The sequence below is a fragment of the Hirundo rustica genome, chromosome 5 (assembly GCF_015227805.2).
Source record: "Hirundo rustica isolate bHirRus1 chromosome 5, bHirRus1.pri.v3, whole genome shotgun sequence".
In the NCBI taxonomy this organism is placed as follows: domain Eukaryota; kingdom Metazoa; phylum Chordata; class Aves; order Passeriformes; family Hirundinidae; genus Hirundo; species Hirundo rustica.
The window spans coordinates 72883404-72907652 of record NC_053454.1 but is presented as its reverse complement, the minus strand read 5'-3'; the positions used below and the strand labels follow the sequence as shown (position 1 = coordinate 72907652).

Below are 24249 nucleotides of genomic sequence, written 5' to 3'. Positions count from 1 at the left end.
CAAAAGTTTCTCGGTGCTTTAATTTTCTATGTCTGGGGACTCTTCTTTGGCAGTTTCGCTGAGATATTTTATTCTGGTTTAGAAACAATTTGTCTCCTCAAATCACTGTTTTAAGACAATTTCCTGGTGTTGGGGTGCCTGTTGACTCCGTCAGTGCTTAGAGAAAGATGTAAGAGTTTGTCCAGTTGCTGTTCCACATTTGGATTGATTCGGTAAGTTTTTATAACAATTATTGAATAATACCAATGGCAGTAGTAATACCCTCCTAATATATTACACCTTAACACAATGGTGCAGATTTGAGTTTGATTGTATTTTCCATGCAAAAAGACCAGATCATTACAATGTACCCTTTTAATAAAATAAAAGCTAGAAAAAGAAGATAACAGCTAGTCCAGGTAAGCTTATGTTATACACCTAAAATAAGAGAAATTTTGGATCTCTTCAGGTGCTGAAAAACAAGGCTGATCCTTTATCAGATATGCGTAATGGTTTCCTTGATTACAATTTTGATTTTTAATTTGTAAGTAGGTTATCAGGTTATCTTTTTTGTGACAGACCATAGCACAGCTCATCTGAATGGTGAAAAGTCTGCCATAAGAGTAATTCTGAAGATATTTTTCTTCAGGTATGTGTCAGGATATGGGAAATGCTTTGCAGCAACAGGTGCTTTGTTTTCTGGCAGCCTTGTGCTCTTTCATCCCTTTTCTTGTTTTCCTTTTTGTTCTCTCTCACCTGCATAAGAAGCAAATGCACATCCTCTGCTCAGTGTTCTGGACTCTGGATCTTGGAGAAGCATTCATACTCATTTGAAGCTGCAGCGTTGCTTCATTCCAGCTTCTGCTGGTGCAGAGAGTGGAGTAACTTGTCTCTAGAGGCTCTCGAGCTGCCGCATCTGCAGGCTTGAAATGCAGAGAGCCTGAAATCATCTTCTTCTCTCTTGTGTTTGCAGTTACTGTTGTACATCACCTGCGTTGTGAGACACACTGCTCTGAGACAGGTTCTTGTTAATTGTTCGGAAGCTATTTCTGCTGCCTGCTTGCCAGTTTATTTATATTACACACTTGTCATTCACGAACAAATCAAAACACCAAGTCTTTAGACTTGCCAACTGTAGGAAAATACATGGAAGCTGTGATTCCTCATCTCTTGTCTTTCCAAGCCTCTGACTCACCTGAAAGCCACGTAACAGGGAGTTGCTTTTCTTTGCCTACTGACGTATACCCACTTACCACAGTTACATGTTTTGGAGGGAATGTTAAGTCTGGGGACTTCTCATGTTTCTGTCTTTCATATTTGGAGCATGAATGTACCAGAGGAATGATTTTCTGTAGGGATGGAAAGAGGAAAACTGTTCAGAGTAATTTGATTTTTTTTTTTTTTAATGTAGTCACAGCGGAGTGCTAAATGGACTCAGATTTTCATTAAGTTCCAAAATAAACTCCTTTTGTTCATATCTCCCCTGAAAGACTGCCAGCTCTTGAAAGAATGAGGCTGCATTATCTACTTTTCAAGGGAGGGTTATCTGGGAGACCCTAATGGGGCTTTGAAATTTAAAGAATTAAAATAGTTACCAGGATCATTGCAGTCGACAACTCTTCCTAATTAGGCTGCTGTTTGTTTTGTTGGACTAATGTTGCCTATTTTCTCAAACTGACTTTAGCTCTTGCTCATGAACACCTGAGAGATCCTTAAAGAATGCCTCACTCAACAGCACTTCAGAGTTGCTGCTTGGTTGCCACGTATTGCCAATGACTTGCTGGATTCTATAAATACAAAAAGTTCTCAGCGTAGCACTTGGGTTACTATCAAAACTCACTGCAGTTTCACTGCTTTCATATTTTCCCTCTATTTTTTTTGTTTTAAACAATCAGATGGGCTGTTTTTCTGTCTCCATGACAATACGTTCTTTTTAGACCAGCCCAGTCTGAATAATTTTTCAAAGAAATGAATTTAAATCTGTTTTATTTTAACCTTTTGTTACTTTTGGGTGTTGATTTGTGTTTAATAACTGGGTTTGGAGTATTCATTTACTAAGTGGTAAAAGGTTAGAGAGAATAAATATAGAATTTTCAAGGAAATCCTTTTTAGACTTTCTGAAATGTTTGTGAATGTATTCTGTTAGTAGTCAGTCTTTAAGTCTTCTTGTATTGAATTTTCACAGTTTTGGTGATGAAAGACAGTGTATTACCACGTAAGTAAAAGGTCATTTTGTGAGAAAAGCAGCATCAAGACATCCACTTCAAAATTAACGTGAAACCCTTGGCAAAAGGTTTGAGTCGGGTTCTGGCAGGCCGAAAAAAGCAGCATAGACACAGAGAAAGGGGTAGATGAGAAAACTTGTGCATATTAGGCAGGTGTTATAAAAATGAACTGGTTTATGAAATCATTCATTAAATGGCAGATATGTGAAACTAAAGTTCAGGCTTTTGGTAAAATTGCTGCACAGTATGAAAAATATTTCATCTTTAGGATCACTTGGAATAAAGTACCACCTGAGGAAGGAGTGCTGAAACAGGTATTTGCATTAATCCTTGCAGAATCTCACTGAAGTAGAGAATGAGCTCTGTGACATTCATTTTGGGAACTTGGAATGAAGGGGAGTGTATGGGTGCATGTTCTAAGGGTTATTTGTTACCAGATGTTAGGGATAAAAAATGGATAATAAAGAGTTTTAAGGGAAAAAAATATTAATCCTGGGGGAGTGATTGATAGCTTCACTCTTCTGAAATATGAGTCAGACTTATTAACCAGAAGAGTGTGCATCTTGTCTGCAAAGCGCTCACAAAAAATGATAGCGGTAATTTGTATCCTATTGCATTCAGCAATAGGTCTGTATCACTTAATGGCATTTGAATTGCACAGCCAGAGACCACATTCGAAGTTTCGAGTGCTGATAAAGAAATCCCTTTCAGATAAAAATCGAAGAGAAATGCCTTCTGTGAAATTACATGTTATTTTGTTCACTTGAAAATATCCTAGTCTTTGAATAGAATCTGACATTGGATTCAGCCTTGTTAGAAAATATGAGAAAATATGAAAGTTTGAATGAGCTGGGCTTGCCTGACTTGCTTAGGAATGAGGGGCCATCTAAACTTTCGAATGCTGAAAGTCTGGAAAAAACCCTTCTGAAGTTACTTTTTGAAGTTTCCAGCAGGGTCTTTTCTTACAGTTCATTCCTTTCGTAACCCGTTGAGCTGAAGTAGGATGGCACAGATCAGTAATTAAAGAACGCCTTTATCCATCTGCCTGGTGACTTTGTGCTTGTTGTCTTTGTATCTCCGTGTCACTTCAGCTGCAAACAGCCCAACAGAAGGACTTCTCCCAGTCAGGTTCCAAATCCTAATGTCTTGCCATCTTTGTTTTGCAGGGTTCTGATGCCTCTGAAGTGGTAATCCTGGAGCGTCGCTGGGTAGCGGAATTCAGGAGTAAAACAGATGTTTCAATAGTTCCCAGTAAGTAAGACATATCTCAGTGTGTTCAGTGTGACTCTTTTATTTCTGCCAACAAAAATGAAAGTCAAAAACCCAGCCACGCAGACACTGGAACTTTGCTAGAAGTTTAACTAAAATAGATCCTGCTGTCTGTTTGATGCATGCATTTATATACTGGTGGTCTCTGAATTCATGATACAAAGAAAATCCTAAAATCAGGTGAAAGTCATCATGTCATCGTCTTCCTCTGACAATAAATAGAAGTTTGAGATTCTGTTTTGTCAGGTATTTTGTACAGTATGGGGTTTATGTTGATGCGTAGTCAATGCATCTTATTCCTCAATAACTACTCATTGCCAAATCCCTATTAAATGACAAGCTTCCTGTTTTTCTCACCTCCTATCAATTCTTCATTCATAAAATTGTTTAAAACAGCAGAAAAAATAGCTATGTCATATAAATCAGAATCCTTGTTTTAGGGGAAAGATTTTGTTTGGAGAAAGTGCTGACAGCTTTCTCTGCAGGAGCCACTTAAATAGCCATTGTGTTAGAAATCTTTTATGACATGGATTCTTTCTGATACCACTGCAGAGTTTTGAAGTTCTTAGAGCGGTTTGCCATTTTCTGTTAGCTGTGATGGTCTGAGAGCAGAGGTAAAAACGTTAGGCTGCATTTGTGGGCTCGATGGATACATTTACATTTAGTAGACATTCCTATCATCTTTTTTTATGCACCAGAATCTCTCCAACCCACTTCTCAGAAGGTGTTGCATTAATTATGCTGACTTTTGTCCTCACCCGCTGGAGTGATTCGTAGTGGTTGGTCGTGTTTGAGACTGGAATTGTATTCTCTGTGGATTTTATCCTTATCTGGGTAGTGTTCTGGGGAATGGCTCAAACCCTTCATCTTTTGTATGGAACAAAATCATATATTTTGTGCCTGGTGTTGAGGCACCGCATCAAAAAGCATTTCTTTCTGGGTTTGGAAGCATTGCTGTCCCTGACTGTAAGAGCTGAATGTTTCCCATTGATTCTCAAATTGAGACTTTCTAATTGCGCCCTTAATGAGTCCAATTCATTCACAGAATTCCCAACTTTATGAGTATAAATACAGTCGTGTCAGTTCCCTTCTGGCACTTACTCCACAATGCTTGAGCACAGTGCTGCTGGAGGGAGCCCAGAATACAGCTGTAATTGCTGACAGGACTCCGTTAGCTTTGAAGCTGCAAACAGGACAGTTTCTGTGGCGGCGCCACTGGCAGGCTTCAAGCCCAAAAGCTGGGGACGCAGAGAGCAGTGAGTACTGAGTAGGCACTTCAGGCTGCCTGTGGGGAAAAAAGAGCCTGTGAATATGTGTGGAGGAAGAAATAAGCCAGTATATTTAGGAACTAGCTGAGAGACTGACTTTCCAAACCCAAGTTTTGAAGGTTGGTGGTGTTTAAGTCGGAGCCCCAGGGGTAAGGGTGGCATTCTGTGCATCCTCTAAAAACACGTTAATGGGGAAGAGAGGAAACAGGGAGGAAAACTCCAGGTAAACAGAGCCAGCAAATGATGATGAATACCTAGGGCATGACCAAACAGAAGATAGAGGAAGAGGCAGTCAGGTGGAGGAGAAATGTATTTCAGACTTGGCAATTTTCCCATGCTGGAGAGCGAGGATGACAACCTGGCTGATGATTTGTCGGATAGGAAAAGAAAGCCAGACTATTATGAACTATTAGAAGAAAACTGAAGACAAATGAAGATGATATACTACAGCGTACTGAATGAGGATAAAATACTAAAAAAAGTAAAATAATCCTGTACTATAGGATAAAATAAAAGTCTGAAGACAAAATGGGGGAGAAAAGCAAAACTCAGGAACTAGGAAGAGGGGCCTTTTATCAGAGGGGACTTTGACCATGAAAAGCTAGTTGTGTTGTCACAAGATTAGATCCATCGGCTACTGGGAGCCAAAAAAAGCTACAGAATGTGTATCTGGGACATCTGAAGGATTCAGATGAAAGCAGGATAGGAGGACATACCTGCTCACAATGACAGATTTCTTGTGGAGGTGATGGAGGAGAGTTGTGCCACAGCACAGCAGAAGCTCCAACAAAGGAGGCTGTGAGATTTAACTTGTGGTGGTAGAAGGACATTTTCTTCATTCTGCAAGCTTTGATTTGGAACCATGAAGGGGGATTGGAGAGAATCTTTGTCCAGTTGTTTCCATGTGTCTCTGACTGGTGGATCAAACCTAGGAGTTCTAAGAGTGAGAAATGAAAGCTGACTGGGATATTGAGGAAGAGAACGTAAAGAAGGGCAGTGGAGTAAGCATGGAGGGAAGAATAAAAATGTGTTCAGACAGCATCTAGTGATTCTGCCTAGCTGCTGATCACCTCAGGGCACTGTGGGCCCTGAAGCAGGAGGGCTGTACAGAAGAAGTCAGACAGAGCAGATAATCCTGTCAGGGCTTCAAGTGGAGTGCTCCTGAAGCAGCCTAACTCAGAAGGTTTCCAAGTGGACCGTGGAAGAAAAGAGAAGGATTTGTTAGGTGAACTTTGGCTCTGCATGTGGCTGATGGCTTTTGTGCCCTTCTAACAGGAGCTGGTCACCATTAACCAGGACAGGGTGATCTTTGGGTCACTGCTGTGTTTCCCTGGAATAGAGCAATAGGAACTCTGTGACTCAGTGTTCAAACCGCCCCCGAGAGCAGTCTGAAGGTGATCACAATGTTGTGGAGAGCCTCAGGCACGTACAGCTCTGCCTCCTTTCCTCCACGTGATGGTGTGCAGTGCAAAATTGGGAATGTCCCCAAGAGACACAGGCAGGGTGAAATGAAACCAGATGTGAGAGAGCACGCAGGGACTGCCCTCTCTTGATCTGTACATCTCTTCTGCCATTCAGGAAGAGAGATTCCTGCATTACTGTGTGTGGTCCCTTAGTGAGAGTTAGGGAGGCAAGGGCTGTAACATCCAGCCAGGGCTGATGAGGAGGGTGGGAGGGACTTTTCACACAAGGTCAGTCATCTAAATCATATTTAAATCAGGAAAATAATAAAAAAAGGGCCTGTATGTAGGAATATCCCTAAGACAGCAAGAATTCCCTTTTTGCTGTTTGTAGTATGCAAGTCACTTAACCTGGGAGACTTTTGTTCCAGTCGTGCTGGCTTGGAAAGGCAGGTCAGGATCACTCCCTATTTTAGGAATGGAGTAAGTGAGGCGTATGCAAAGGTGTCTCTTGCAGATCTAGGCAGAGCAAGAAGACCTCTGAATCCTGCCTTTCTGAAGGCAGGCTGGTGCTCCAGCCAAAGGTACGAACTGCTTCCATTCAGCAGCAGCAGTCCGCTGCAAAGGCCACCCTTGGAACTTCCAGTGAACGCTGCGGTGCATTTGTTCAGGGGTCTTGAGGCATCACTGTGGCATTCACGTATTTGTGTGGCTTGCCTTGCTTCCAGGATAGGTGTGGTGTGCAGTGAAAGGACAGAAGCAGTGTGGCGTGCGTGGAACCTGGCAGGTGTGAAAAGAAACAGAGCGTTGTACTGCGGTCGTCAGCCTGAGGCATCGCACTCCGTTAATTTCAAATACTCACGCTCCTGCTGGGGTTCTGTGGGGACTTCAATGGAGCTTATAATAGTAACTTATATAAGTTCATTCCAGCATTGCAAAATTGGAAAAAAAAAAAAATCACCGAAGATAAAAATTTTAATTAAATTCTTTATCTTTGATTGAAAATATAACTTCCAAAGAAAGATTAACATAGCGTCATGAGTAACCATGGGATGATTTCATCACTACTAATTTGAACATGAAATGCATCAGCATATAGAATTCAGACTGAATTAAAAGCCTCTGATGTCTGTATTAGAAATATCCTGCGGATATAATTTACGTATCAAAGCTTCCATTCTACTTTTGTTACAGCATATGGTGGTTAGCTGTGATGGTGCTTTATATTTTAGAGTGTCAGTGACTCACTGATATTCTTAACCATTTTCCTCTGCTCAGCTGAGAATTACTTTTTTGCTGGTGTTTGTGAAAAGAGATGACATTTAACCTGCTTGAACTCTCTTTGCTTAGAAGGAAAAATAGTGATCCTCTAAAAAAAGTCAAGGCTGTCATTGTTTATGTTGACCTTGGGCTTTGTACATTTTATTAATTTGAATTATCCCAGTAATTTCTTCTTTGTCCTGTTCAGCGTGATGTTATGCTTAAACTCTCGTGAAGGAAAATAAAGCAAGCCAAGGAGTATCAGTCTTCCTGCCATCTTTACCTGTTTAGTAAAATAAACCGATAAAATCTTCTTAAAAAAATAGAGAGTTAATAACAACTGAGTAAGATGTAAAGCCAAAGTGGCTATGTATTTATTTTATTATATTTTTATTTTGAAAGCCTTTCCATTAAACTGAAGTCTTTTGAAAGACAGGAGTCAGGTCCAATAACTGCCTAAAATTTTTTGGTGAATTAACAGAAACCAAACAGAAACCAAAGTGTCTGTGTAAAAGATTGTGATTAAAATGACAATACTCCTTAATATATAGAGAAATGTCACCCAGACATTTTTAGCAAGAAATTTGTTTTCATTTTAAAAACAACTGAACTATATAAGTATTTAGAGGGAAAAGAGGCAATCACTACTGTTAAATTGAAAAACTTGGGAAAAAAGTAAATTTTGTTATGAAGTAATGTAAGGAAGGGAAAGTTTTCTGAGGATGGAAGAACTAACATCAAAATACATTTCTGATTTTAGGCTCTTGGGTTAGACTAGAGAAGGCTTTCCAGTGCCACTGCAGATGTGCTTGTGCTGTTCTCATTTTGACAGCAGTCCTTCAGAGCAGGGGCACTGAGTTATTTATTTGAGCAGCACAAGTGCTGTGGGACAAAATCTTCCTATGCTGACTTCTGTGGGAGAAAGTCTCACTGAGGCTGTGCTTCAGCCAAGAGGTGTTGGTGAACGGACCAGAAAAGATTCTGCGCACAGAGCCGTGTGCTTTCCATCATCTGCTTCCTCAGGTCTCCCGTACTGAGATGAGGAGGAGCAGCAAGAGATCGAGATACAATGATAGATAATTTTCCATTTGGTTTAAGAGTACTAAGTTTAAAGTTTGTTCTGCAAGGAAAACCATAGTGTTTAAGTTTTTGAAGGTTTCCCTCTGGGTTTATAAACTTGAAACTGCACTAGGGATGTCCAGCATGAAGAGGAAGATTATTGTTCTGCAATTGCAGATGCACAAGTAGATAGAGCATTTTCTTAATATAGTATGTTCTTAAATCTTACCTGTCATCCTGTTCAAAAATGATATCACAACAGTAGAACTAGGAGTGCAAACTAGACGAGGTGCCGTTGTTGAGGTCAGCAGTAAATATTTACTAAAAGTAAGGGTTTTTTTCCAAAACTACCCCTGGTAACTCCTGTCAGCAGTAGCAGTGTAGCAAAGGGTGCTTGTGTTCTGCAGTACCTTCTCAGCAGCAAAGTGTGAAGTGCTTTTGGCACCTGTGAAATACTACTGCATTTAGCTTTATTATTTATGTTTTCATGAATTAACATGTCTGTTATTTATTTAAATGTTAACATTTTAATAAAAAATGGAGTAAGAATTGTTCATTTAATTACTTATATAGCTGTTCTGATATGTCTGCCATTTGTTTGAGGTCTTCATTACATTTGTGGGTCCATTAGTTTCATTTTGGGAAAGATTCATATCAATTTTTTTTCCCCCCTACTGATATTATGAATTAAATGTCTGAGCTTGTTAGGGAGTACTGTATGCAGCCTATTTAAAATAACAGTCAGCAGCTATTTGAAGGAGAAGAGCAAAGAGATTATCATCTTTACTGCATAAATAAACCTGTGTGCTCCTTTATTGCTACAGACTTTTTTTACAAGTGTGTGTTGTGTTTCCCCTGGCAAGATGACTCTTGGTACATAAACCTTTCGGTGCCTAAAGGGAGGGGAATCTACGGGAGAGCTGGAGAGGGACTTTTTACAAGGCCGTGGAGTGATAGGACAAGGGGGGATGGGTTTGAACTAAAAGTGAACAGGTTTAGATTAGATGTGAGGAAGAAAGTCTTCACTGTGAGGATGCTGAGGGGCACAGGGTGCCCAGGGAAGCTGTGGCTGCCCCATCCCTGGCAGTGTTCCAGGCCAGGTCGGATGGGGCTCTGGGCAGCCTGGGATGGGAGAAGGCGGTCTTGTCCAGGGGCAGGGGGGTTGGACTAGATCTTCTTGGAGGTCCCTTCCAACACAAACCATGCTGTGGTTTCCTGCATTGAAACAGAATGGAAAATAGGTAACTTAATAGGTACCGTTGGATCTGCGGAATTAAACTTTTTTGCGTTTGCGGTGATGAGTATTTTTCAGGCATTTTTGTATGCTTTTCAGAATTTAACTTAGCTGTCAGAGTACTCCAAGGGTCTAAATATAGCAGACTGTAGTGTTTTGAAGTGATAGTTTAGAATGAATTTCCACATCTCAAAACTGGCACCTGTTAGATCAGAATACAGTGAATTATGCCCCACTCCTACTGCATTTCACTCTCCATTTCTGGTTCCATGCATATTAATGATGATTCAGTATGCCTTTTGAGCTTGGCAGTCTGATTTTTACAGCTAAGAGGTAAATATAAATAGCATGATTTCAATTGAAAAACATCGATTTCCTCCCAAAGCAGATGTTTTTTATCTAGCTAGCGGTAGGATATTTCAAGGCAAGATTACTGTTCCTATTTCCATTTAAAGATAAAGGGAGAAAAGAAAAGAACATCTTGGTATATTTGTATTTTGGCTGTTAAATGTTGACTCCTTTCTCCATAAGCTTTTCTTTCACTTAAGGCATTTTGGATATCCCCACTGCTTTTATTAAAATTGTCTGTGCTTTTGTGCTTTTAAAGGTTGAACAGTATAAGCAGATGTTAATTTTGTGGGGGGTTTTTTTGTGTGTGTGCATTTTTGTGGCTTTTTTTGCGGGGGGGAGCGGTGGTGGTTTTTTTGTGGTTCGTGTTTGTATGGTTGGCTTTTTGTTTGAGGTTTTTTTTTTTTAAATTTTATCTTTTTAATTAACTTGAATTAGTTAATTTTGATCCTGATGCTGGTTGGTTACATGCCTTTCCTTTCAGTTTTCCACTCCTAGCTCCAAAATGCTCTGAAATATGACAGGCTTCTGACTCATTGGTGCCAGTGACAGGAGAGAGTAGAGCAGTGGTGCAGACCTTACCTGAGCCACAGAAAAGTTATCATCTCTTCTAAATACTGATCTTCCTGAAGGTTACTGCCCTCCTGGCTCACGTGCAGTGCCAGAGCACAGGAGAGCTTACAGCTAAATCTCGTGTCCCATCAGCCATCTTTGACAAACAGCGGAGCTCAGCTTGGTCACACTGGTCACCAAAGAACAGATCTTGTCTGAAACAGGGTCTAGTGAACATCTGCAGCTCCCTAGCATTTTGAATATTCCTCTCTCAAGAACTGAATACCTGTTTTTTCTGACTGAGCCAGAGTTAGAGGCAAGCAGTTGAATCCTTGTTAGCTTTTTGTCTGCCCCTGAAGCAGATGCTTCCCCTTTGTTTCTCTTTCTGGTCTTTCCTTGTGAAATCTACGGTCCAACTGGTACGTGGAATGTTACCCAGCATTTTTAGCAGCATCTGCAGCCACACAGTTAGATTTCCTTAGATCCAGCCCAGACAAAAAACTTGTCCCACCTCCACAGGGATTCGTGTATGGTTTTTAGAGCCTTCCAAACCTGAGGTTTCATCTTTTATCCCCTCCATAACCATAAAAGCAGAGGTAATTGTAACTGGCAGATGCTCAGTTTATGAAGTGCAAACAGGTTTACAATAACGTGTGTGGAAGTCCTCAAGGTCAGATACTCAAGGTAGTAAAAGGAATTTAAGTTCACTTTGTATGGAAAAAAAAACTTTTCTATGTTGTTTAGATTTTCAAACTAAGCCTGAAAACCTTTCAGTCTTCTGTTTCATCCAGCAATATGATATATGGCTGATTTAGCTCAGAATTATTTTGACGCCCAATAAAGTACTTCAGTCCTTGTTAATGCAATAACACAGGTGCTTTATGGGGTTTTATGTTTCTAAATTAGTTGGTAGCTTGCTTTAAAGAAGCATTGATTTTCTTTTTTTCCCAGTTTGCTCTTCTCGGCGTGTGTTGCACTAGATGTCACATTGAATTTGTGACTCTGTGAAGTCATCTACGCTGCAGAATTTTAAATGCCTAAGAGGTGTTTTTTCTTCCTGTTCTAATCTTAATCAAATCACCGACCCTTGCTACTTACCTGGATTCCTTTTTTTCGCCCCCCCCTCTTCTTCTTTTGTTCTCAGAAAATTTGGTCATTAAACAATTAGACTCCAGGCAGAACTTCAAACGACACGTGGATAGTAATGAGGTCAGAAGCTCCCACATGCAACCTGTTGACTCTTCACAGAGGAGTTGTGTCGTGCTAAATTATCTGCATGTGTTCCTGATCTGTATTCTGGCAAGGATGAACGAGAGGCTGAGCATAATGGAGATCTTTAATAGAAGAGATGATGGACAGATTCATTCTGGTGAATCCTACCCTCTGACAGAGCGGTGTCAGCTGCCCTTGCTAAATCAAATTCTTTTACAAGTTAGCAGCTCTGAGAGCTGCCTGCTAGGCTGCAGAATCTGTGCTGGAAAAGGATTTCCCCTTTTGGTTTGGTTCTGCCACCTCATCCAGCCATTTGTTAGCTGATTTTGGAGCTCCTCTGTGGCTGTGTTCAGTACTGCGCCGAGCCTGAGGGAGCTGGGGTTTGACCGTGAACGTAAGCGTGTACGTGGTGGTTTTCGTTGTTTGTGACATCGGCATTTCCATCATCCCCCTTTGCAATCACAGTTCCTAAGAGCTGCTTTCATGCTTTCTGAGTGCAGAGTTTCAGAGTGGAGAACCAACTCTTCACCTTGGAGCTGCATCAACGCCACGCTCTGAACCTTGGGCCGTGGCGCCGGGAGAGGTGAACTCGGAAGGTTTGCGGGATAGAATTCGGCAGCTCCGGAGGCTGATGATGGAAATCAAAGAGGAGAGACCAGCAGATGAAGCACGCCAGTTTCTCCCTTCATCCCAGTTAGACAGTCTAGGAGAGCCCCAGCTTACGAGTAAGTGCCCGTACTCGTTCGATGGAGGGGTACGATAAAGGTTGGCCCGGTCTCTGGGCAGTTCAGAGAGCCTCACGAGCAGGGTACAAAATGCTCTTCAGCTTTTCAGGGTACAAAATGCTCTTTGACAGCAACCCTGTCAAAGTGCAGTTCACAGGACATAAACTGAGGGAAATTGTCTTTAAATTCTTTTTCCCTGGTATATTTTTGTTTATCCGCATAACCTCCGGGGGAACAAATGTGTGATTTCTGTGTTTCTGAGTTTTCCTCTCTAACCTGTTTTCCTCATAAGACTAAAGTATTTTTTTTTAATCTTTTATGTCCCATACGAACATATGGACTACTGTTTAAAATGTGGTCTGATAACTTTGATAAATGTATAAATCTTCAGTGATGCTTACACTAGTATCCCAGCTTTGTTCTGTGCGATGTGAAAGCACTCTGGGGATTTGAATGCAAGTAGCCATATGTTGAGTTGCGTTTGGTGCACCGGAGTCAGAAGGCTGTATTTCAGTTGCCCGGTCACTTAAGTCTGTATCCAGCATATTGATGAAGGTGTTTCAAGTTCAACACAGAAATTTATTAAAGCTCCATTAAAAAAAAAGCAAAACAAAACAACAAAACCCAAAAACCCCACAAACTTTTTTTTACCCTTTCTAAGCTCTGCAGCTAATTTTTTTCTCACACAGATGTGAAAGAAGAGCTACACTAATGAGAACAGTGTGACTGTAGATATAGAAGCATCAAGTTTTTATGGAGCAGATGCAGCTATAAGTCTGGGGTGACTTTTGGTCGTGGGGTTTTAAAATTATTTTTTTAAACAAAAATCCAGTTAATATAGTAACTCAGTCCTTCCCATCTGGGACATCCTATACTGGGCAATAATTAGTAATGCTTGCTGGAGACAGTACAAAAATGTCAAGAAGAGAGAGTTTAATTTCTACAAGTTCATTGAAACTGTAGTTGTGATCCAGTTATTTTCTGCATCAGGTGAACAACTCAGTTATAGTTATTCACCTATCCCTCCTTGCTTCCTACATTTCTCTTGTTGCATCTCTGCTGTTCAGTCCTTTATTTTAGCACAAGAAAATATTGCCCTTTGCATTAAAATATGCAATAGAACATAATTCCACAATGGTTTAAAATGTTCCTGCTATGTGAGAAGAGGAATTAATGTATTCGTTTTCCAACAAAAGGAAGTTGGGTTTACTGCTTTACAGTTTGTTTGTAGATCAATAACATGTTTATATTTTACTATATTAACCTAATTTACTTACTTTTGCAAAACATGAGGTTTGTTTTTAATGTGATGACATACCAACTTAAAAATTACTTGTGAAATTTATTTTTTTCCAGTTACTATTTTCCAATATTTTTCCAGTCAGTCATTGGGACTGGAAATTTCACAGGTAACCCATCCATGAAAGCCTGGGTTGGGTTTTTTTTTTCCTAGCTTCCTTTCCCAGCAACAGAAAGTTTCTATTAAGAAGGAAGTCTTCTTCAAAAGTACCCTTTTTTTCAGGGAAGTATTTCATCCAAGTTTGCTTTGACCAAGAGTTTCTAACATAAAATATTACTTCAGTAGCAATGGTAGTAGTTATAGGCATGTGGAAGTTTTAGTGTGTATTTAAAAAACAAGACATGGAAATCAAGTTATCTCTAATATTTTTTTTTTTTCTTGACCTTTTAAGGCATTCAGAGAATTGCAAATGAGCCAAAGCTGGAGTTCAGTCTCGGTAAGATACAATTTTGAATTTTTGTACTTATAATGGCTTGTCTGTGTGTAAGGAATTTTTATATATATAGTGTTATATATATATATAGTGTAACATGTGACCTGTTTTTTTAAAAAAAAAAGGTGTAGGTGGGAGAAGTGCCTGTGCATGTCTTTTGAAATGCTGATTTTGGTTTCTTAATTGGTTGGAATGGCTAAAGGTTTATTGAATTCTCTAATGCTGTGCTGCTCTACCAGGCTGAAAATCTACCCAACAGCTTGGTGAATGTAGTGTGTAAAATACTTCTTACTTGGAAAAAGACATTTAATTTGAAGTTTTTGAAACAATATTCAGCTAAAAGCACTGTTGCTTTTGAACAAGCTTTAATCTAAATGCAATATTATTTGGTAGCGAAGAGACAATGTAAATGTTTACCTGATTTTGACATTTTATAGTTGGTCTAAGTAACTGGTGTATGAGAACTATATATTGCTGTAGTACGTAACAGAATTGTTCTGGGAGTTGTTCTGTCAGCTCAAGCTTCCTCCTCTATTTAGAGGGTACAGAATTATTCAGATTGCTCAGTAAGCCAAGCCACCTAATTGACTAATGGTATATTTTTAATACAAGGTCAGGGAGCACAATATGTCGGTCCAAACAATGCAAAGCAAGCTTGGCTATTTTCCACTGTTCTTTCAGGGCAAAAGCTTTGAGGGCTTTCAAATAGTAAGTGAAATAATTATTTGCTGTAGAAGCACTAAACACAATAATTCTGTGTGGGAAGTAAGAATGATAACTAGGTTGAGTTGATTAGTGGCTGGACTCTCTTCAGGGTCTTTGCCAACTGAAATGATCCTATGATTATTCCCTGCTCCTGTGTGTGGTAAAATAACACAGTTACAGATAGTGTAGCTTTTCAGATACTTGATACTATGCGCTGTCTGCATTCTGAACTGAAACTTGTCAAATCTCTTACGATTTTTACATCCATATGACCAGTGAACATTTATCTGATGTTGTGTAGCTGTACACTGAGAAACTTTTACTCAATGTTACTCAGTGTCTGTTAAATTTACTCTGGTATAAAAGCTTATCTAACATCTATTGCAAAAAAGTGTAAGAGGGAGAGGGAAATACAGATAACTGTAAGCAGAATATTATATAAATATCAATTAGATTCCACTGTTTGGGGAATTTAAATAGTCTACAGAGAAATATCCTTCAGAATTCCCAAACACAGGAAGCAGGATGGATCGGTGATGTCAGGCAGGTTCTGTTTCTGCCCCTGGTGTTTTGGGAGCCTCTTTGCTGGCCTCGTCCTTGGGAGTGGGTTACCCTCAGCTGGTGTGCTGCTGCAGCCACGCTGATTGAAAAGCTGACTCCTTAAAGCTCTGTGCCCTGTGGGACAGACGCCGTTCTCTTGGATACAGCCATTTTTAGAACGCCTTACATTTCCTCTGTGTGTTTTTATCTGTATGTCTTTCAAAAATTAGACAGTTAAGGCATTACAAAAAGTTCTGTTGAGTAGCTCATGGGGGGTTTTTTTCTGTATAGGCTATTTCTGCAGAAATTGTTAAATGCTGGCATGGATCAAAGGCCTCACGCTCTGCTGGGGGGAATCACGGTGGTGCAGTAATCGTTAAGAGCGGATTTAACGTTTCCGTGCGTTTCTGTTTACATTTTAAAGGTGATGTCACTGTAGCATCTGGGCAGAGTCAGTGGTTGCAGTGTTCCAGCAATAACAAACTCCCACAGTGACTCTGGTGTAGCACAGGAGAGGGAGGAAGGCGCTAACGGCGCTGACTGCAGGTTAGGTGAGCGGTGCTTCGGGAGGAGTTCCTTTCAGTGATAAGTGTGCCCCAGCAGGCAGAAGTGTAAAAACAAAGTAAAGCCACTTGCAGACTTGTTTGGGCTCGTGCTGCATGGATCTCTGTTCGCTCAGCGTCAGTACTTGTGTTTTGCATCGGGCTGTTTCTGGTAGGCATTTATGCTCTGGGGTTTGTTCTGCAGCGTTATTGATTGTGTCGCTGCAGCCCTGTGAGGGATTTTTTACACTGGCTCCTGCTGCTGCTCAGGTAACAAATAGGAGTGGCAGCATAAACCTCTTGGTTTTGGCCGATACTGCTGCCCAGAGTCGTAAGTCAGGGATATTTGGCAGCACAGGCAGTTGTATAGAGGTGATTCTTAGTGTCTCGATCCTTAAACAGTACTAAATATTTAAACATTTGCATTAGGGGAATCCACCTTTGGTGACTGGAATATCACCATTCCCACGCCAACAATTCCTAGCTCCAGCAGCCCCAGTCAGCAGCGCTGTGCTGCGCTGTGCTGTTTGTTTGGACAGATGTGCAGCAGACACCTCCTGCTGATGGGTGAGGCAGGAACAGTTTAGCTGGGAAGGATGCACGTGCTGCGTGGCGCAGCCAGTCAAAACTCCCCTCGCGAGGGCAGCGGTGGAGATGGCCCTGTGCTGCTCACCTCTCGCCGGCAGGGCTGGAAGGGACTCTGCAGCCCGGCCCGTGCATCCGGGGAGCGCCGCGGGCAGGCTGAGAGCCCTGCTCGTCTGACACCATCCTTGGAGGGATTTTGTCTAATTAAGGACTTGGCATTCTCTTCAGCTAGTCAAGGATTTCCGAGATCTCTCTCTGAGATGAGCCAAAGCATGGCAAGCAGGGATGAGAGGGGAGCTTTCTGCGAGCAAGCACCGCAGCTATGATGTGTGCCTGGCTCGGGTAACCAGATCTTAGGGCTCTGGAGGGACATTTCAGCTTGATTAGGCTGGTATTTGGCATTTAGAATTTGGGGGGCAAATCTAACAGTTAATGATGTTGAAAGCTGGTCTCTAGCCCTGGAAAAAATGGCTTGTGCCTGTAATTTTGTTCATATTTGTTGCATAATATTAGTTATAATGTATAGTATATGTAGTGTATAATATGATATTAGCGTACTTACATATATATATGAAAATAGATGTTTGCTTATATCAGTTGATATACAAACATGCTTAAATATATTAAAAAAAATTGTAACAACTCATGATTGTAGTTTACGTCTCTCGTGACTTGCTGGTCAATAAATAACATTCAGAAGTGGAACTTCTGTAACTGAAACAAAATATACACCTTTAAATAATGTTTGGCTGCTGCCTAATATGTGAGTTTTATTTAGGGACATTAGATCTAAATTTTGTTGTTTAGTGTTTGAAGTTCTGATAACTAAATTTTGAAATAATGGTATTAAAATTCTTCCTTAGGGTTTTGTATTTTGTTGTGGTAGTTACCTTCCAACATCCCATGTCTATAATAGTCTGGAAAGCATTCTCTTCATAAAATGTCTAAATATTGCCTTCTCTTATGCTATTTTAAAGTTCAGTAAAGTGGTATTATTTCTTTTCCCCTGAGGTTAAAGCAGAGAATAAAACTCACCTGAATGGCAGCCCTCCGCTGCAATACACTCAACGCTTCAGGGGTGTGCCTGTCTTGTAACACAGCTTTGGAGACCTTTAGACAGAGGATTTTTGAGTTTCCTGTTCCTGGGGACTCTTTGGGAGCATGGCTGAGTTCTGCAGCTCGCAGCTGCTGCTGGGTTGAACTTTGCAGGGTCTCTCGTTGCATTTCCAGTGCCTGTGCTCCGCGCGCAGCTCCCTGAGGCGTTCGGAGGTGGAAATGACAGCGTGTGCGGGGAGGAGGAGCAGAGCAGGGGAATGAGACCAGACGCTGGGCTGGAGTAACAAACCTGGGAAACTGATAAAAATCTTTCCCATGACTTTGCAGAGCGCAGGGTTTGATCTTTTATAGGTGTTTATTTTGAGGCTACTCTTCTTGGTTGCTTTTCTGAAATATGCCAGCCCTCGAGTCCCAGATCTAACCGAGTATGTTGTGGGTTCCTGCACGAATGTGAGCCCGGCTGAAGTATGAGGTAAAGTTATGGAAGAGAATGATGTTGTGCATATTTGAGGAATGCTATTGTGAAGTTTTCAAGGGCTTGTACTTCTAAGGGGTTTGATGGTGAACTGGTAAAGCAGCACAAGAAAACTGCAGCGATCAGAAAAATGAGGGAGCAGGGTGAAATGCACAGTTGTTGGTCAAAGTGCTCAAACGTAATGAACGTGATGTTAATAGGGAGAAATAAATTAGAGAAAAACAAAAGGAAATAAATTTGTTAGTTACTCGCTCCATAACCAACGCAGTTCTAGTGGCTTTGCATTTGTCTCATTGCTTAGAGTTGTGAAGAGAGGGCAAGGAATGTGGTAGTGTGGTAATAGTAACCAGAATAGCTGTATAGAAGGGAATGTCCCTGCACATATTGTAGCATATTCTGGTGCTGATTTGAATGAGAACACCTGCCTGACATTTCCAAAAGTGCTTTTTTTTTTTTTTTTGTAAATATATTAAAGCAGTGAATTTTTCTGGACTGTTCTATTGTTTGAGTAATCTCTAGGTACTTTTCAAAGTGGAATGTAAATCTTGTAATTATGTTTTTACAAAAATCTCATTAAATAGTGCACAATTCACAGCTCGAGCAAGTGCTTGAAAGATTTGCAATTAAAAATTTCTAGGTTATTTGTACATTCTTTTTACCAAATAGTGGGTTGATACAAAAACAGTCTACCTGTAAATGCAGAAGTTTTTATTCTCCACAGTCTTATTTTTCCCCGAGTGACATTGTGATGCCATCCCTTTGGAAGAGGTCTTGAAGCAGATTTAACTCTGCATAAATGGTGCATCGATGCCGCTCAAAGAGCGTGACGAAATGATTTTTCCAATTCTGAAACCTAATCTGGAGCTTTTTCAGCAGCTGATGTTCCTGGAGGAATGATAAGCAGAAAGACTGGTTTTCCCCTCACCACAAACTTGAACCCAGTCTTGATCTTAGCAGAATTTGCCCCCTTGGTTTATCCTTCTGCTTCACTGAGTTACGATTTGGTGAATAAATGATGCTTTGTTGTGTTAGCCAGATAAAATTGTAAAAGAAGTCATCATCACACTTTTGAGTAAATCTAAAAAGCGATCATTTCTCTGTGAATCAAACTCAGTGTCACTTGTTGCTGAGAGGTATTTATCCCTCAAAAAAAGTTGTGTTGGCTGTGTTAGAAACAATAGCAGCAAAAATATAAAAAGGAAGGGTGGGTTTGAGAGTTTTAAATTTTTTTTTTTTTTTGTCCATTTTGCTCTTTTTTGTTGTAGCAGTTTGCTGAATTTTACCTGAGCTTGTTCTGGTCCCACACAAATTGTATCATCCACCAAACCAGCTAGTCAGGTTTTCTTTTCCTTAGTTTCACTGATGTGTATTAGATACTGCTACATCCCAACAACAAACAGTAAATAAACGACAATTTAAATTGAACAGAAGAGATTCAGGATGTGGAAAAGCTACCACGTGATCGGAAAGAATGCTCTTGTTTTCCTCTGGGAACTGCTTATTTGACTTCTGTGTGCTTGGAGACTTTTGCTCTGCAGCGTAAGATGCCTTAAATGCGGTTTATTCTTAGTAACTCAGTGTTGCTAGGATGAGTCCTCTTTTGACTGAAAGGAATCCTCCCAGAGAGATAGCAATTCAAGCCCAGGCTGAGACTGTGTTGGCATGTTTTGACTTAGGACTTGTAATGTTTCTGCAGTAACTCCTGCAAGAATTCCCTCTCTCCCCACTTCTGCAGTGGAACTTGAGCTAACTTGCAGTCGGTTTCAGCGCAGGTAAAGCAGCGAGAGGAGCAGTCTTCCAGGAAGGCTCTGGGGCAGTGGATGCCTCTCATCTTCCACATCATGCTGTCACTCTCCTGGCAGTGTTAGATGAAGGGTAATGCACGTCCAGCAAACTGATGGGTGACGTTGAGTCAGTGACCCCCGAGGAGAGCCAGCTCTTCTCGCTGTGCTCCTGCATCCCTGGCACCCACAGCGAGCTTTCTTTGTTACCGGCAGACATCGTGTGAACGCTGCCGAAAAGGGATTTGAGGACGGGTTTGCCAAGACCCCACATACCTTTTTTATCCATCTCTCCTCCCACAGGACTCTGCTCACTTTAAAGAAGGCTTTTGGGATTCTGGGATAGCCCTTGCCACACTGAGCTGAACCGTCTGGGGTTTTTAAATAGGCAGCTTTCTGAAGCACTGCTCCCTCATCGTCATGCACCTCTTTAAAGCATCGTTCCTGACTTTTGTGTGTTGCATACACTGTCAGAAAAAAGGCCAAAGCTGTCTGGGTACTACCATTAAGGCTTGGTAATGTTGGAAAAACAAATCCAGGAAATGGGGTGTGTGGGGTGGGATGTGTGTTTGGTACGGACACGTGACCCAAAAAGCTCAAAACCAGAATCCTTTTCAAAAACTCATATACTTATTTGGGCTGTTTCCAGCTTAAGTGGCTTTGAGTCCCAGAGAATTAGGATGGATTTTTAAATCCTTACCTGTAGGCACTGTAGTTCTAGAAATCTATCCTTGAGTCCCCTTAGGGCAGGGATTGTCTTCATTTGCATTGCAGCTAGAGAAGCAGGATGTTGTCACTGTCCTCAAATATTAATCTGTACTAATTGTAGGGCTTAATGTGCAAGGCCTCAAAAATTCCAATAATGAAACTTGGGAAGATGTGCAGTTAGTCTTTTCTCTGCCTTTTGCAGGTTAAGAGAAACTGAAAATTCTGTTTATAATACTATGTGATTTGCAGTTAAATGGAGTTCTTCATGGAGTTACCTATAGAGAGAGTTACATAGATATCTATTCTATGTAGCCCATAAATCCAAAAATTTGTTTTGTTGCTGAAAACCCATTATATTTAGTGTAGCATTACTCATTTTTTTGTTATCTACTTTGTTTCTGGGTCAGTAAGAAGCGATTCCTAATAGAAGTACTCACAGAAATATTTCCAACTTGTCAGCATCCATTGATACGTAATGATTTTCCTTAACCAGCTTTGACTCGTGTAAATTCGATTTCTGCGTAGGTGTTAGCGATTAGAATTCAACATTACGGGCTGGGCTCGTTAGCTGCAGGGATGTTTAATTGCTCTGATGTGGCTCAGAGCAGAGGATGAGCCAGCACGAGGGAGCAAACCATTGCTGCCTGAGTATGTTCCAGTGTGATGGGTTCCCGGGAATCTGCTGATGTGCTGATGCAAGTAGTGAGAAGCACGAGGATGTTTTGAGTATCAATATTATACACAGGTGCAGACTGAGTTCCAGGCGGTTTTCTTCCATTCTGCTCCATGAAATTGAAGTATTTCCTGTTTCCAGAAGCTTCTGCCATTAAGAAAAAAATTATATTTGAGCTACCAGGACAAAGTGGTTGGCAACCTTGTAAATATAAATATGTATAAATCAAGGCTGTGAGTAAGGGAAACTTAAATCCAATAGCATAAAGATTCTCCCTGTGTCTTTCAAATGTATTGATATAAACACTCATCTAGAGATAAATTTTGAATAGCTATGGCAAATCTGTTTAGAGAATAGTTTGTAGATACCTGAATTTGAAAAGCTATTTAACAGCTGAAAGGGTTCTTTTGGAATTTAGCCATTCTGAGAGACAGGGGTTTATCATCTTAGCTCTTAAATGATGCAGCAGATAATGGGATTAAATTCTGTCAGAAATGTACAAATTCTGAAATCTTGTCAGTTAGAAAACTATTGCATTTATAAGTCCAGGAAAAAAATAAAAAATCAAAGAAGGACCTTTCTTTTTCAAACCTTAAATAAATAAAATTGGTAGGCTTCTTAGTAAAATCAGTTTTTTTCTTGATAGTGAAAATGCTGCTTTTTTGTCTCTGGCATGTTTTTCTCACAGACTCTGCAACAGTTATTTCACGTTTGCAAAACTCCTTTTATCCAAAATTTCAGGGGTGAGGTTGCATCTGTGCTGAAAACTGTTGTGTTTCCTCTGAAGAGGGGCGCCAGCTCCGTATCCCAAAGAGGCAGGGAGCTAGAAACAGATTAATTACAGGAGCTCAGTCTTAGCACAGGTTCATCTACCTGATTCCATGCTGCTTTGCATGAACTATTTCTAGTTTCTGAGATAAAACACTCAGAGCTATCAATAATATGATGATAATTTGTAAGGCTGATTGAAAGTTACGCAGGAAAAGGGCTCTGGAATTACTTAAGAATTTTTAGATATAGGTAGAGATTGAATGCAATTCTCTCAAAATTGAGCTTTGGTATAATTTTTTTTCTTATTTAGGTATTAAAAAAACCACCAGAAAATAACTCGATGGGTACTTCGATTTGTTCTTTAGTAACATAACATAGTGCTTGGCTTTAGAATTATCGGGTGTTCTGGTGAATGTGACATTAATTTTTCAATTATTCCAATGAAATGGAAAACTTGTGTTTCCAGGGTATTTTTAAACTAGTTCATAGGAAAGTAGGATTAAAGATCATTGCATTAGAGAGAAGTTATTTTTGGCACACGCTGCTGCTCTTTTTTCATCATTATTTTTCTCTTCTTGCTCTTGCCCAAAAATATACCTCCTGCTGCGCACACTTTCTCCTGTTTGCCTTGCCAGTCTGTGTGCTCTTTCCAGCGCAATGTTTGGACCTGATTTTCTCAGAAGAGCTCTTCATGTTCCCGAGGATGGCTCCCACGTGGTGTGGTAGACCTCAGCAGGAGATGTGGCTCGCGGGGGGCTGTTTGCACACACGCCAACGTGCGCCCGTGCCTCACCCCTTCAGGCTTTGGGATGTTGGAGGGGCAGAAGAGAGCGGGTAGGAGGAGGTGTGGCAGCTCAGTGGCTGGGCTGGGAAGGGGAGAGCCGTGGCCATGGAAGGAGATTTTCTGGGCAGCATCTCCCCAGCGCGAGTGGCCCGGTATTGTACGACCGCACATCCACAGGGACAGCCCGAAGTGACCGGATGGCTCCGTGCTTACCTGGCTCAAAATACATCTGTGGCTGGTTTCTCTCTGGGTCCAGGGAGTTTGTCTGAGTGAAGAGGACTATTCAGATCCTTATCGAGAATGTTTTCTGTTGCAGATATTTGTACACAGAGAGCAGCAAGCCAAATGAGGATGAGTTATTCCTTTGTTGTTATAGAAAGCTCTATAAGACTTCCTTACCTACAACTGAGATTTGGATGGCAGTCCTGGCCCTGCTGCCTCCTTCCAATCTTTTCCTGCCTCCCAGGAAGCTGACATTTTAACTATTCAGAATGCAAGAGATGCTTTTTTCTTAACTCCTTAACTATGCTGTTGTCAGGGAAGCTTAAAAGGTGTACAGTGTCTGCACAATATTTTTAGCAATAGATGTTGCTTCCACAGCTTCATAAATCCTTTAAAACTACATTCTTTCTTCTAGAAACAGTGCTTTTTTCTCATCAAGCTGCAAAGTGTGGTAGCATTAAATTTTTAAACTTCATATCTACTTAAAAAAAAGAATTGTGTGTACCACTGAGTTTGCTGAAGAGCCGTTTTTAGTATCCCTGGTTGTGTGCTTTAGTGCCTGACATCTCAGTTTTCTCTGCTGCTGCCTAATGGCCCTTGCAGTCCTGGGATTTTTTCTAGGCAGGAATGAGAAATAAATTTTATTTTGGAGTTACTGGACGGGGGCAGTTGGGATTTTTTTACTGTGAGGGTGGTCAAGCACTGGCACAGATGACCTCAGGAGGTTGTGAAGTCTCTGTCCTGTGATGTTGTGACCACCCAAGTGGATGCAGCCTGCTGTGGCTGACCCTGCTTGGGCAGGGGGGTTGGACTTGTTAAGCTTAAGGGTAATTCCAACATCTCTGTGCCAGGGATTTGTCACATTGCTTTCCAGAGAGAGTCTGGAGGCTTCTTAGAGCTGGTAGTGGTTGGTTTGACGTGGATCTTCCAACATTCCGTACTGTACGTGGACTGTAAGGTATCTGTTGATCCTTACTCTTGTTGAAACCTTGCTTGTGATCTAAAAAACCTTCAGGAGCTCTAAATAATCTCTTATAGTTATGTTGAAATTAGACCTTTTCAAGTTGTTGCCGTCTGTGTGGACTCAAGCAGTTCTAGGGAACTTCTAGCCTAGCATCCTAATTAAACCATAATGTGGGGCAC

At 40.9% G+C, this 24249-nt stretch overlaps 1 protein-coding gene across 8 annotated transcripts in view; it reads left to right on the top strand.

Moving 5' to 3' along the window:
• Positions 1 to 24249, top strand: part of INPP4B (inositol polyphosphate-4-phosphatase type II B) — a 281153-nt gene that overhangs the window by 93254 nt on the left and 163650 nt on the right. For 6 of the 8 annotated variants that reach the window (XM_040063945.1, XM_040063946.2, XM_058420537.1 and 3 more), the window contains 3 exons: positions 3371 to 3455; positions 12307 to 12531; positions 14223 to 14267. In XM_040063945.1, coding sequence (XP_039919879.1) covers positions 3371 to 3455; positions 12307 to 12531; positions 14223 to 14267 — 355 coding nt within the window. Of the gene's footprint in view, positions 1 to 3370; positions 3456 to 12301; positions 12532 to 14222; positions 14268 to 24249 lie in introns of all 8 variants that reach the window. The other 2 variants (XM_040063948.2, XM_040063947.2) reach the window with 1 other exon arrangement.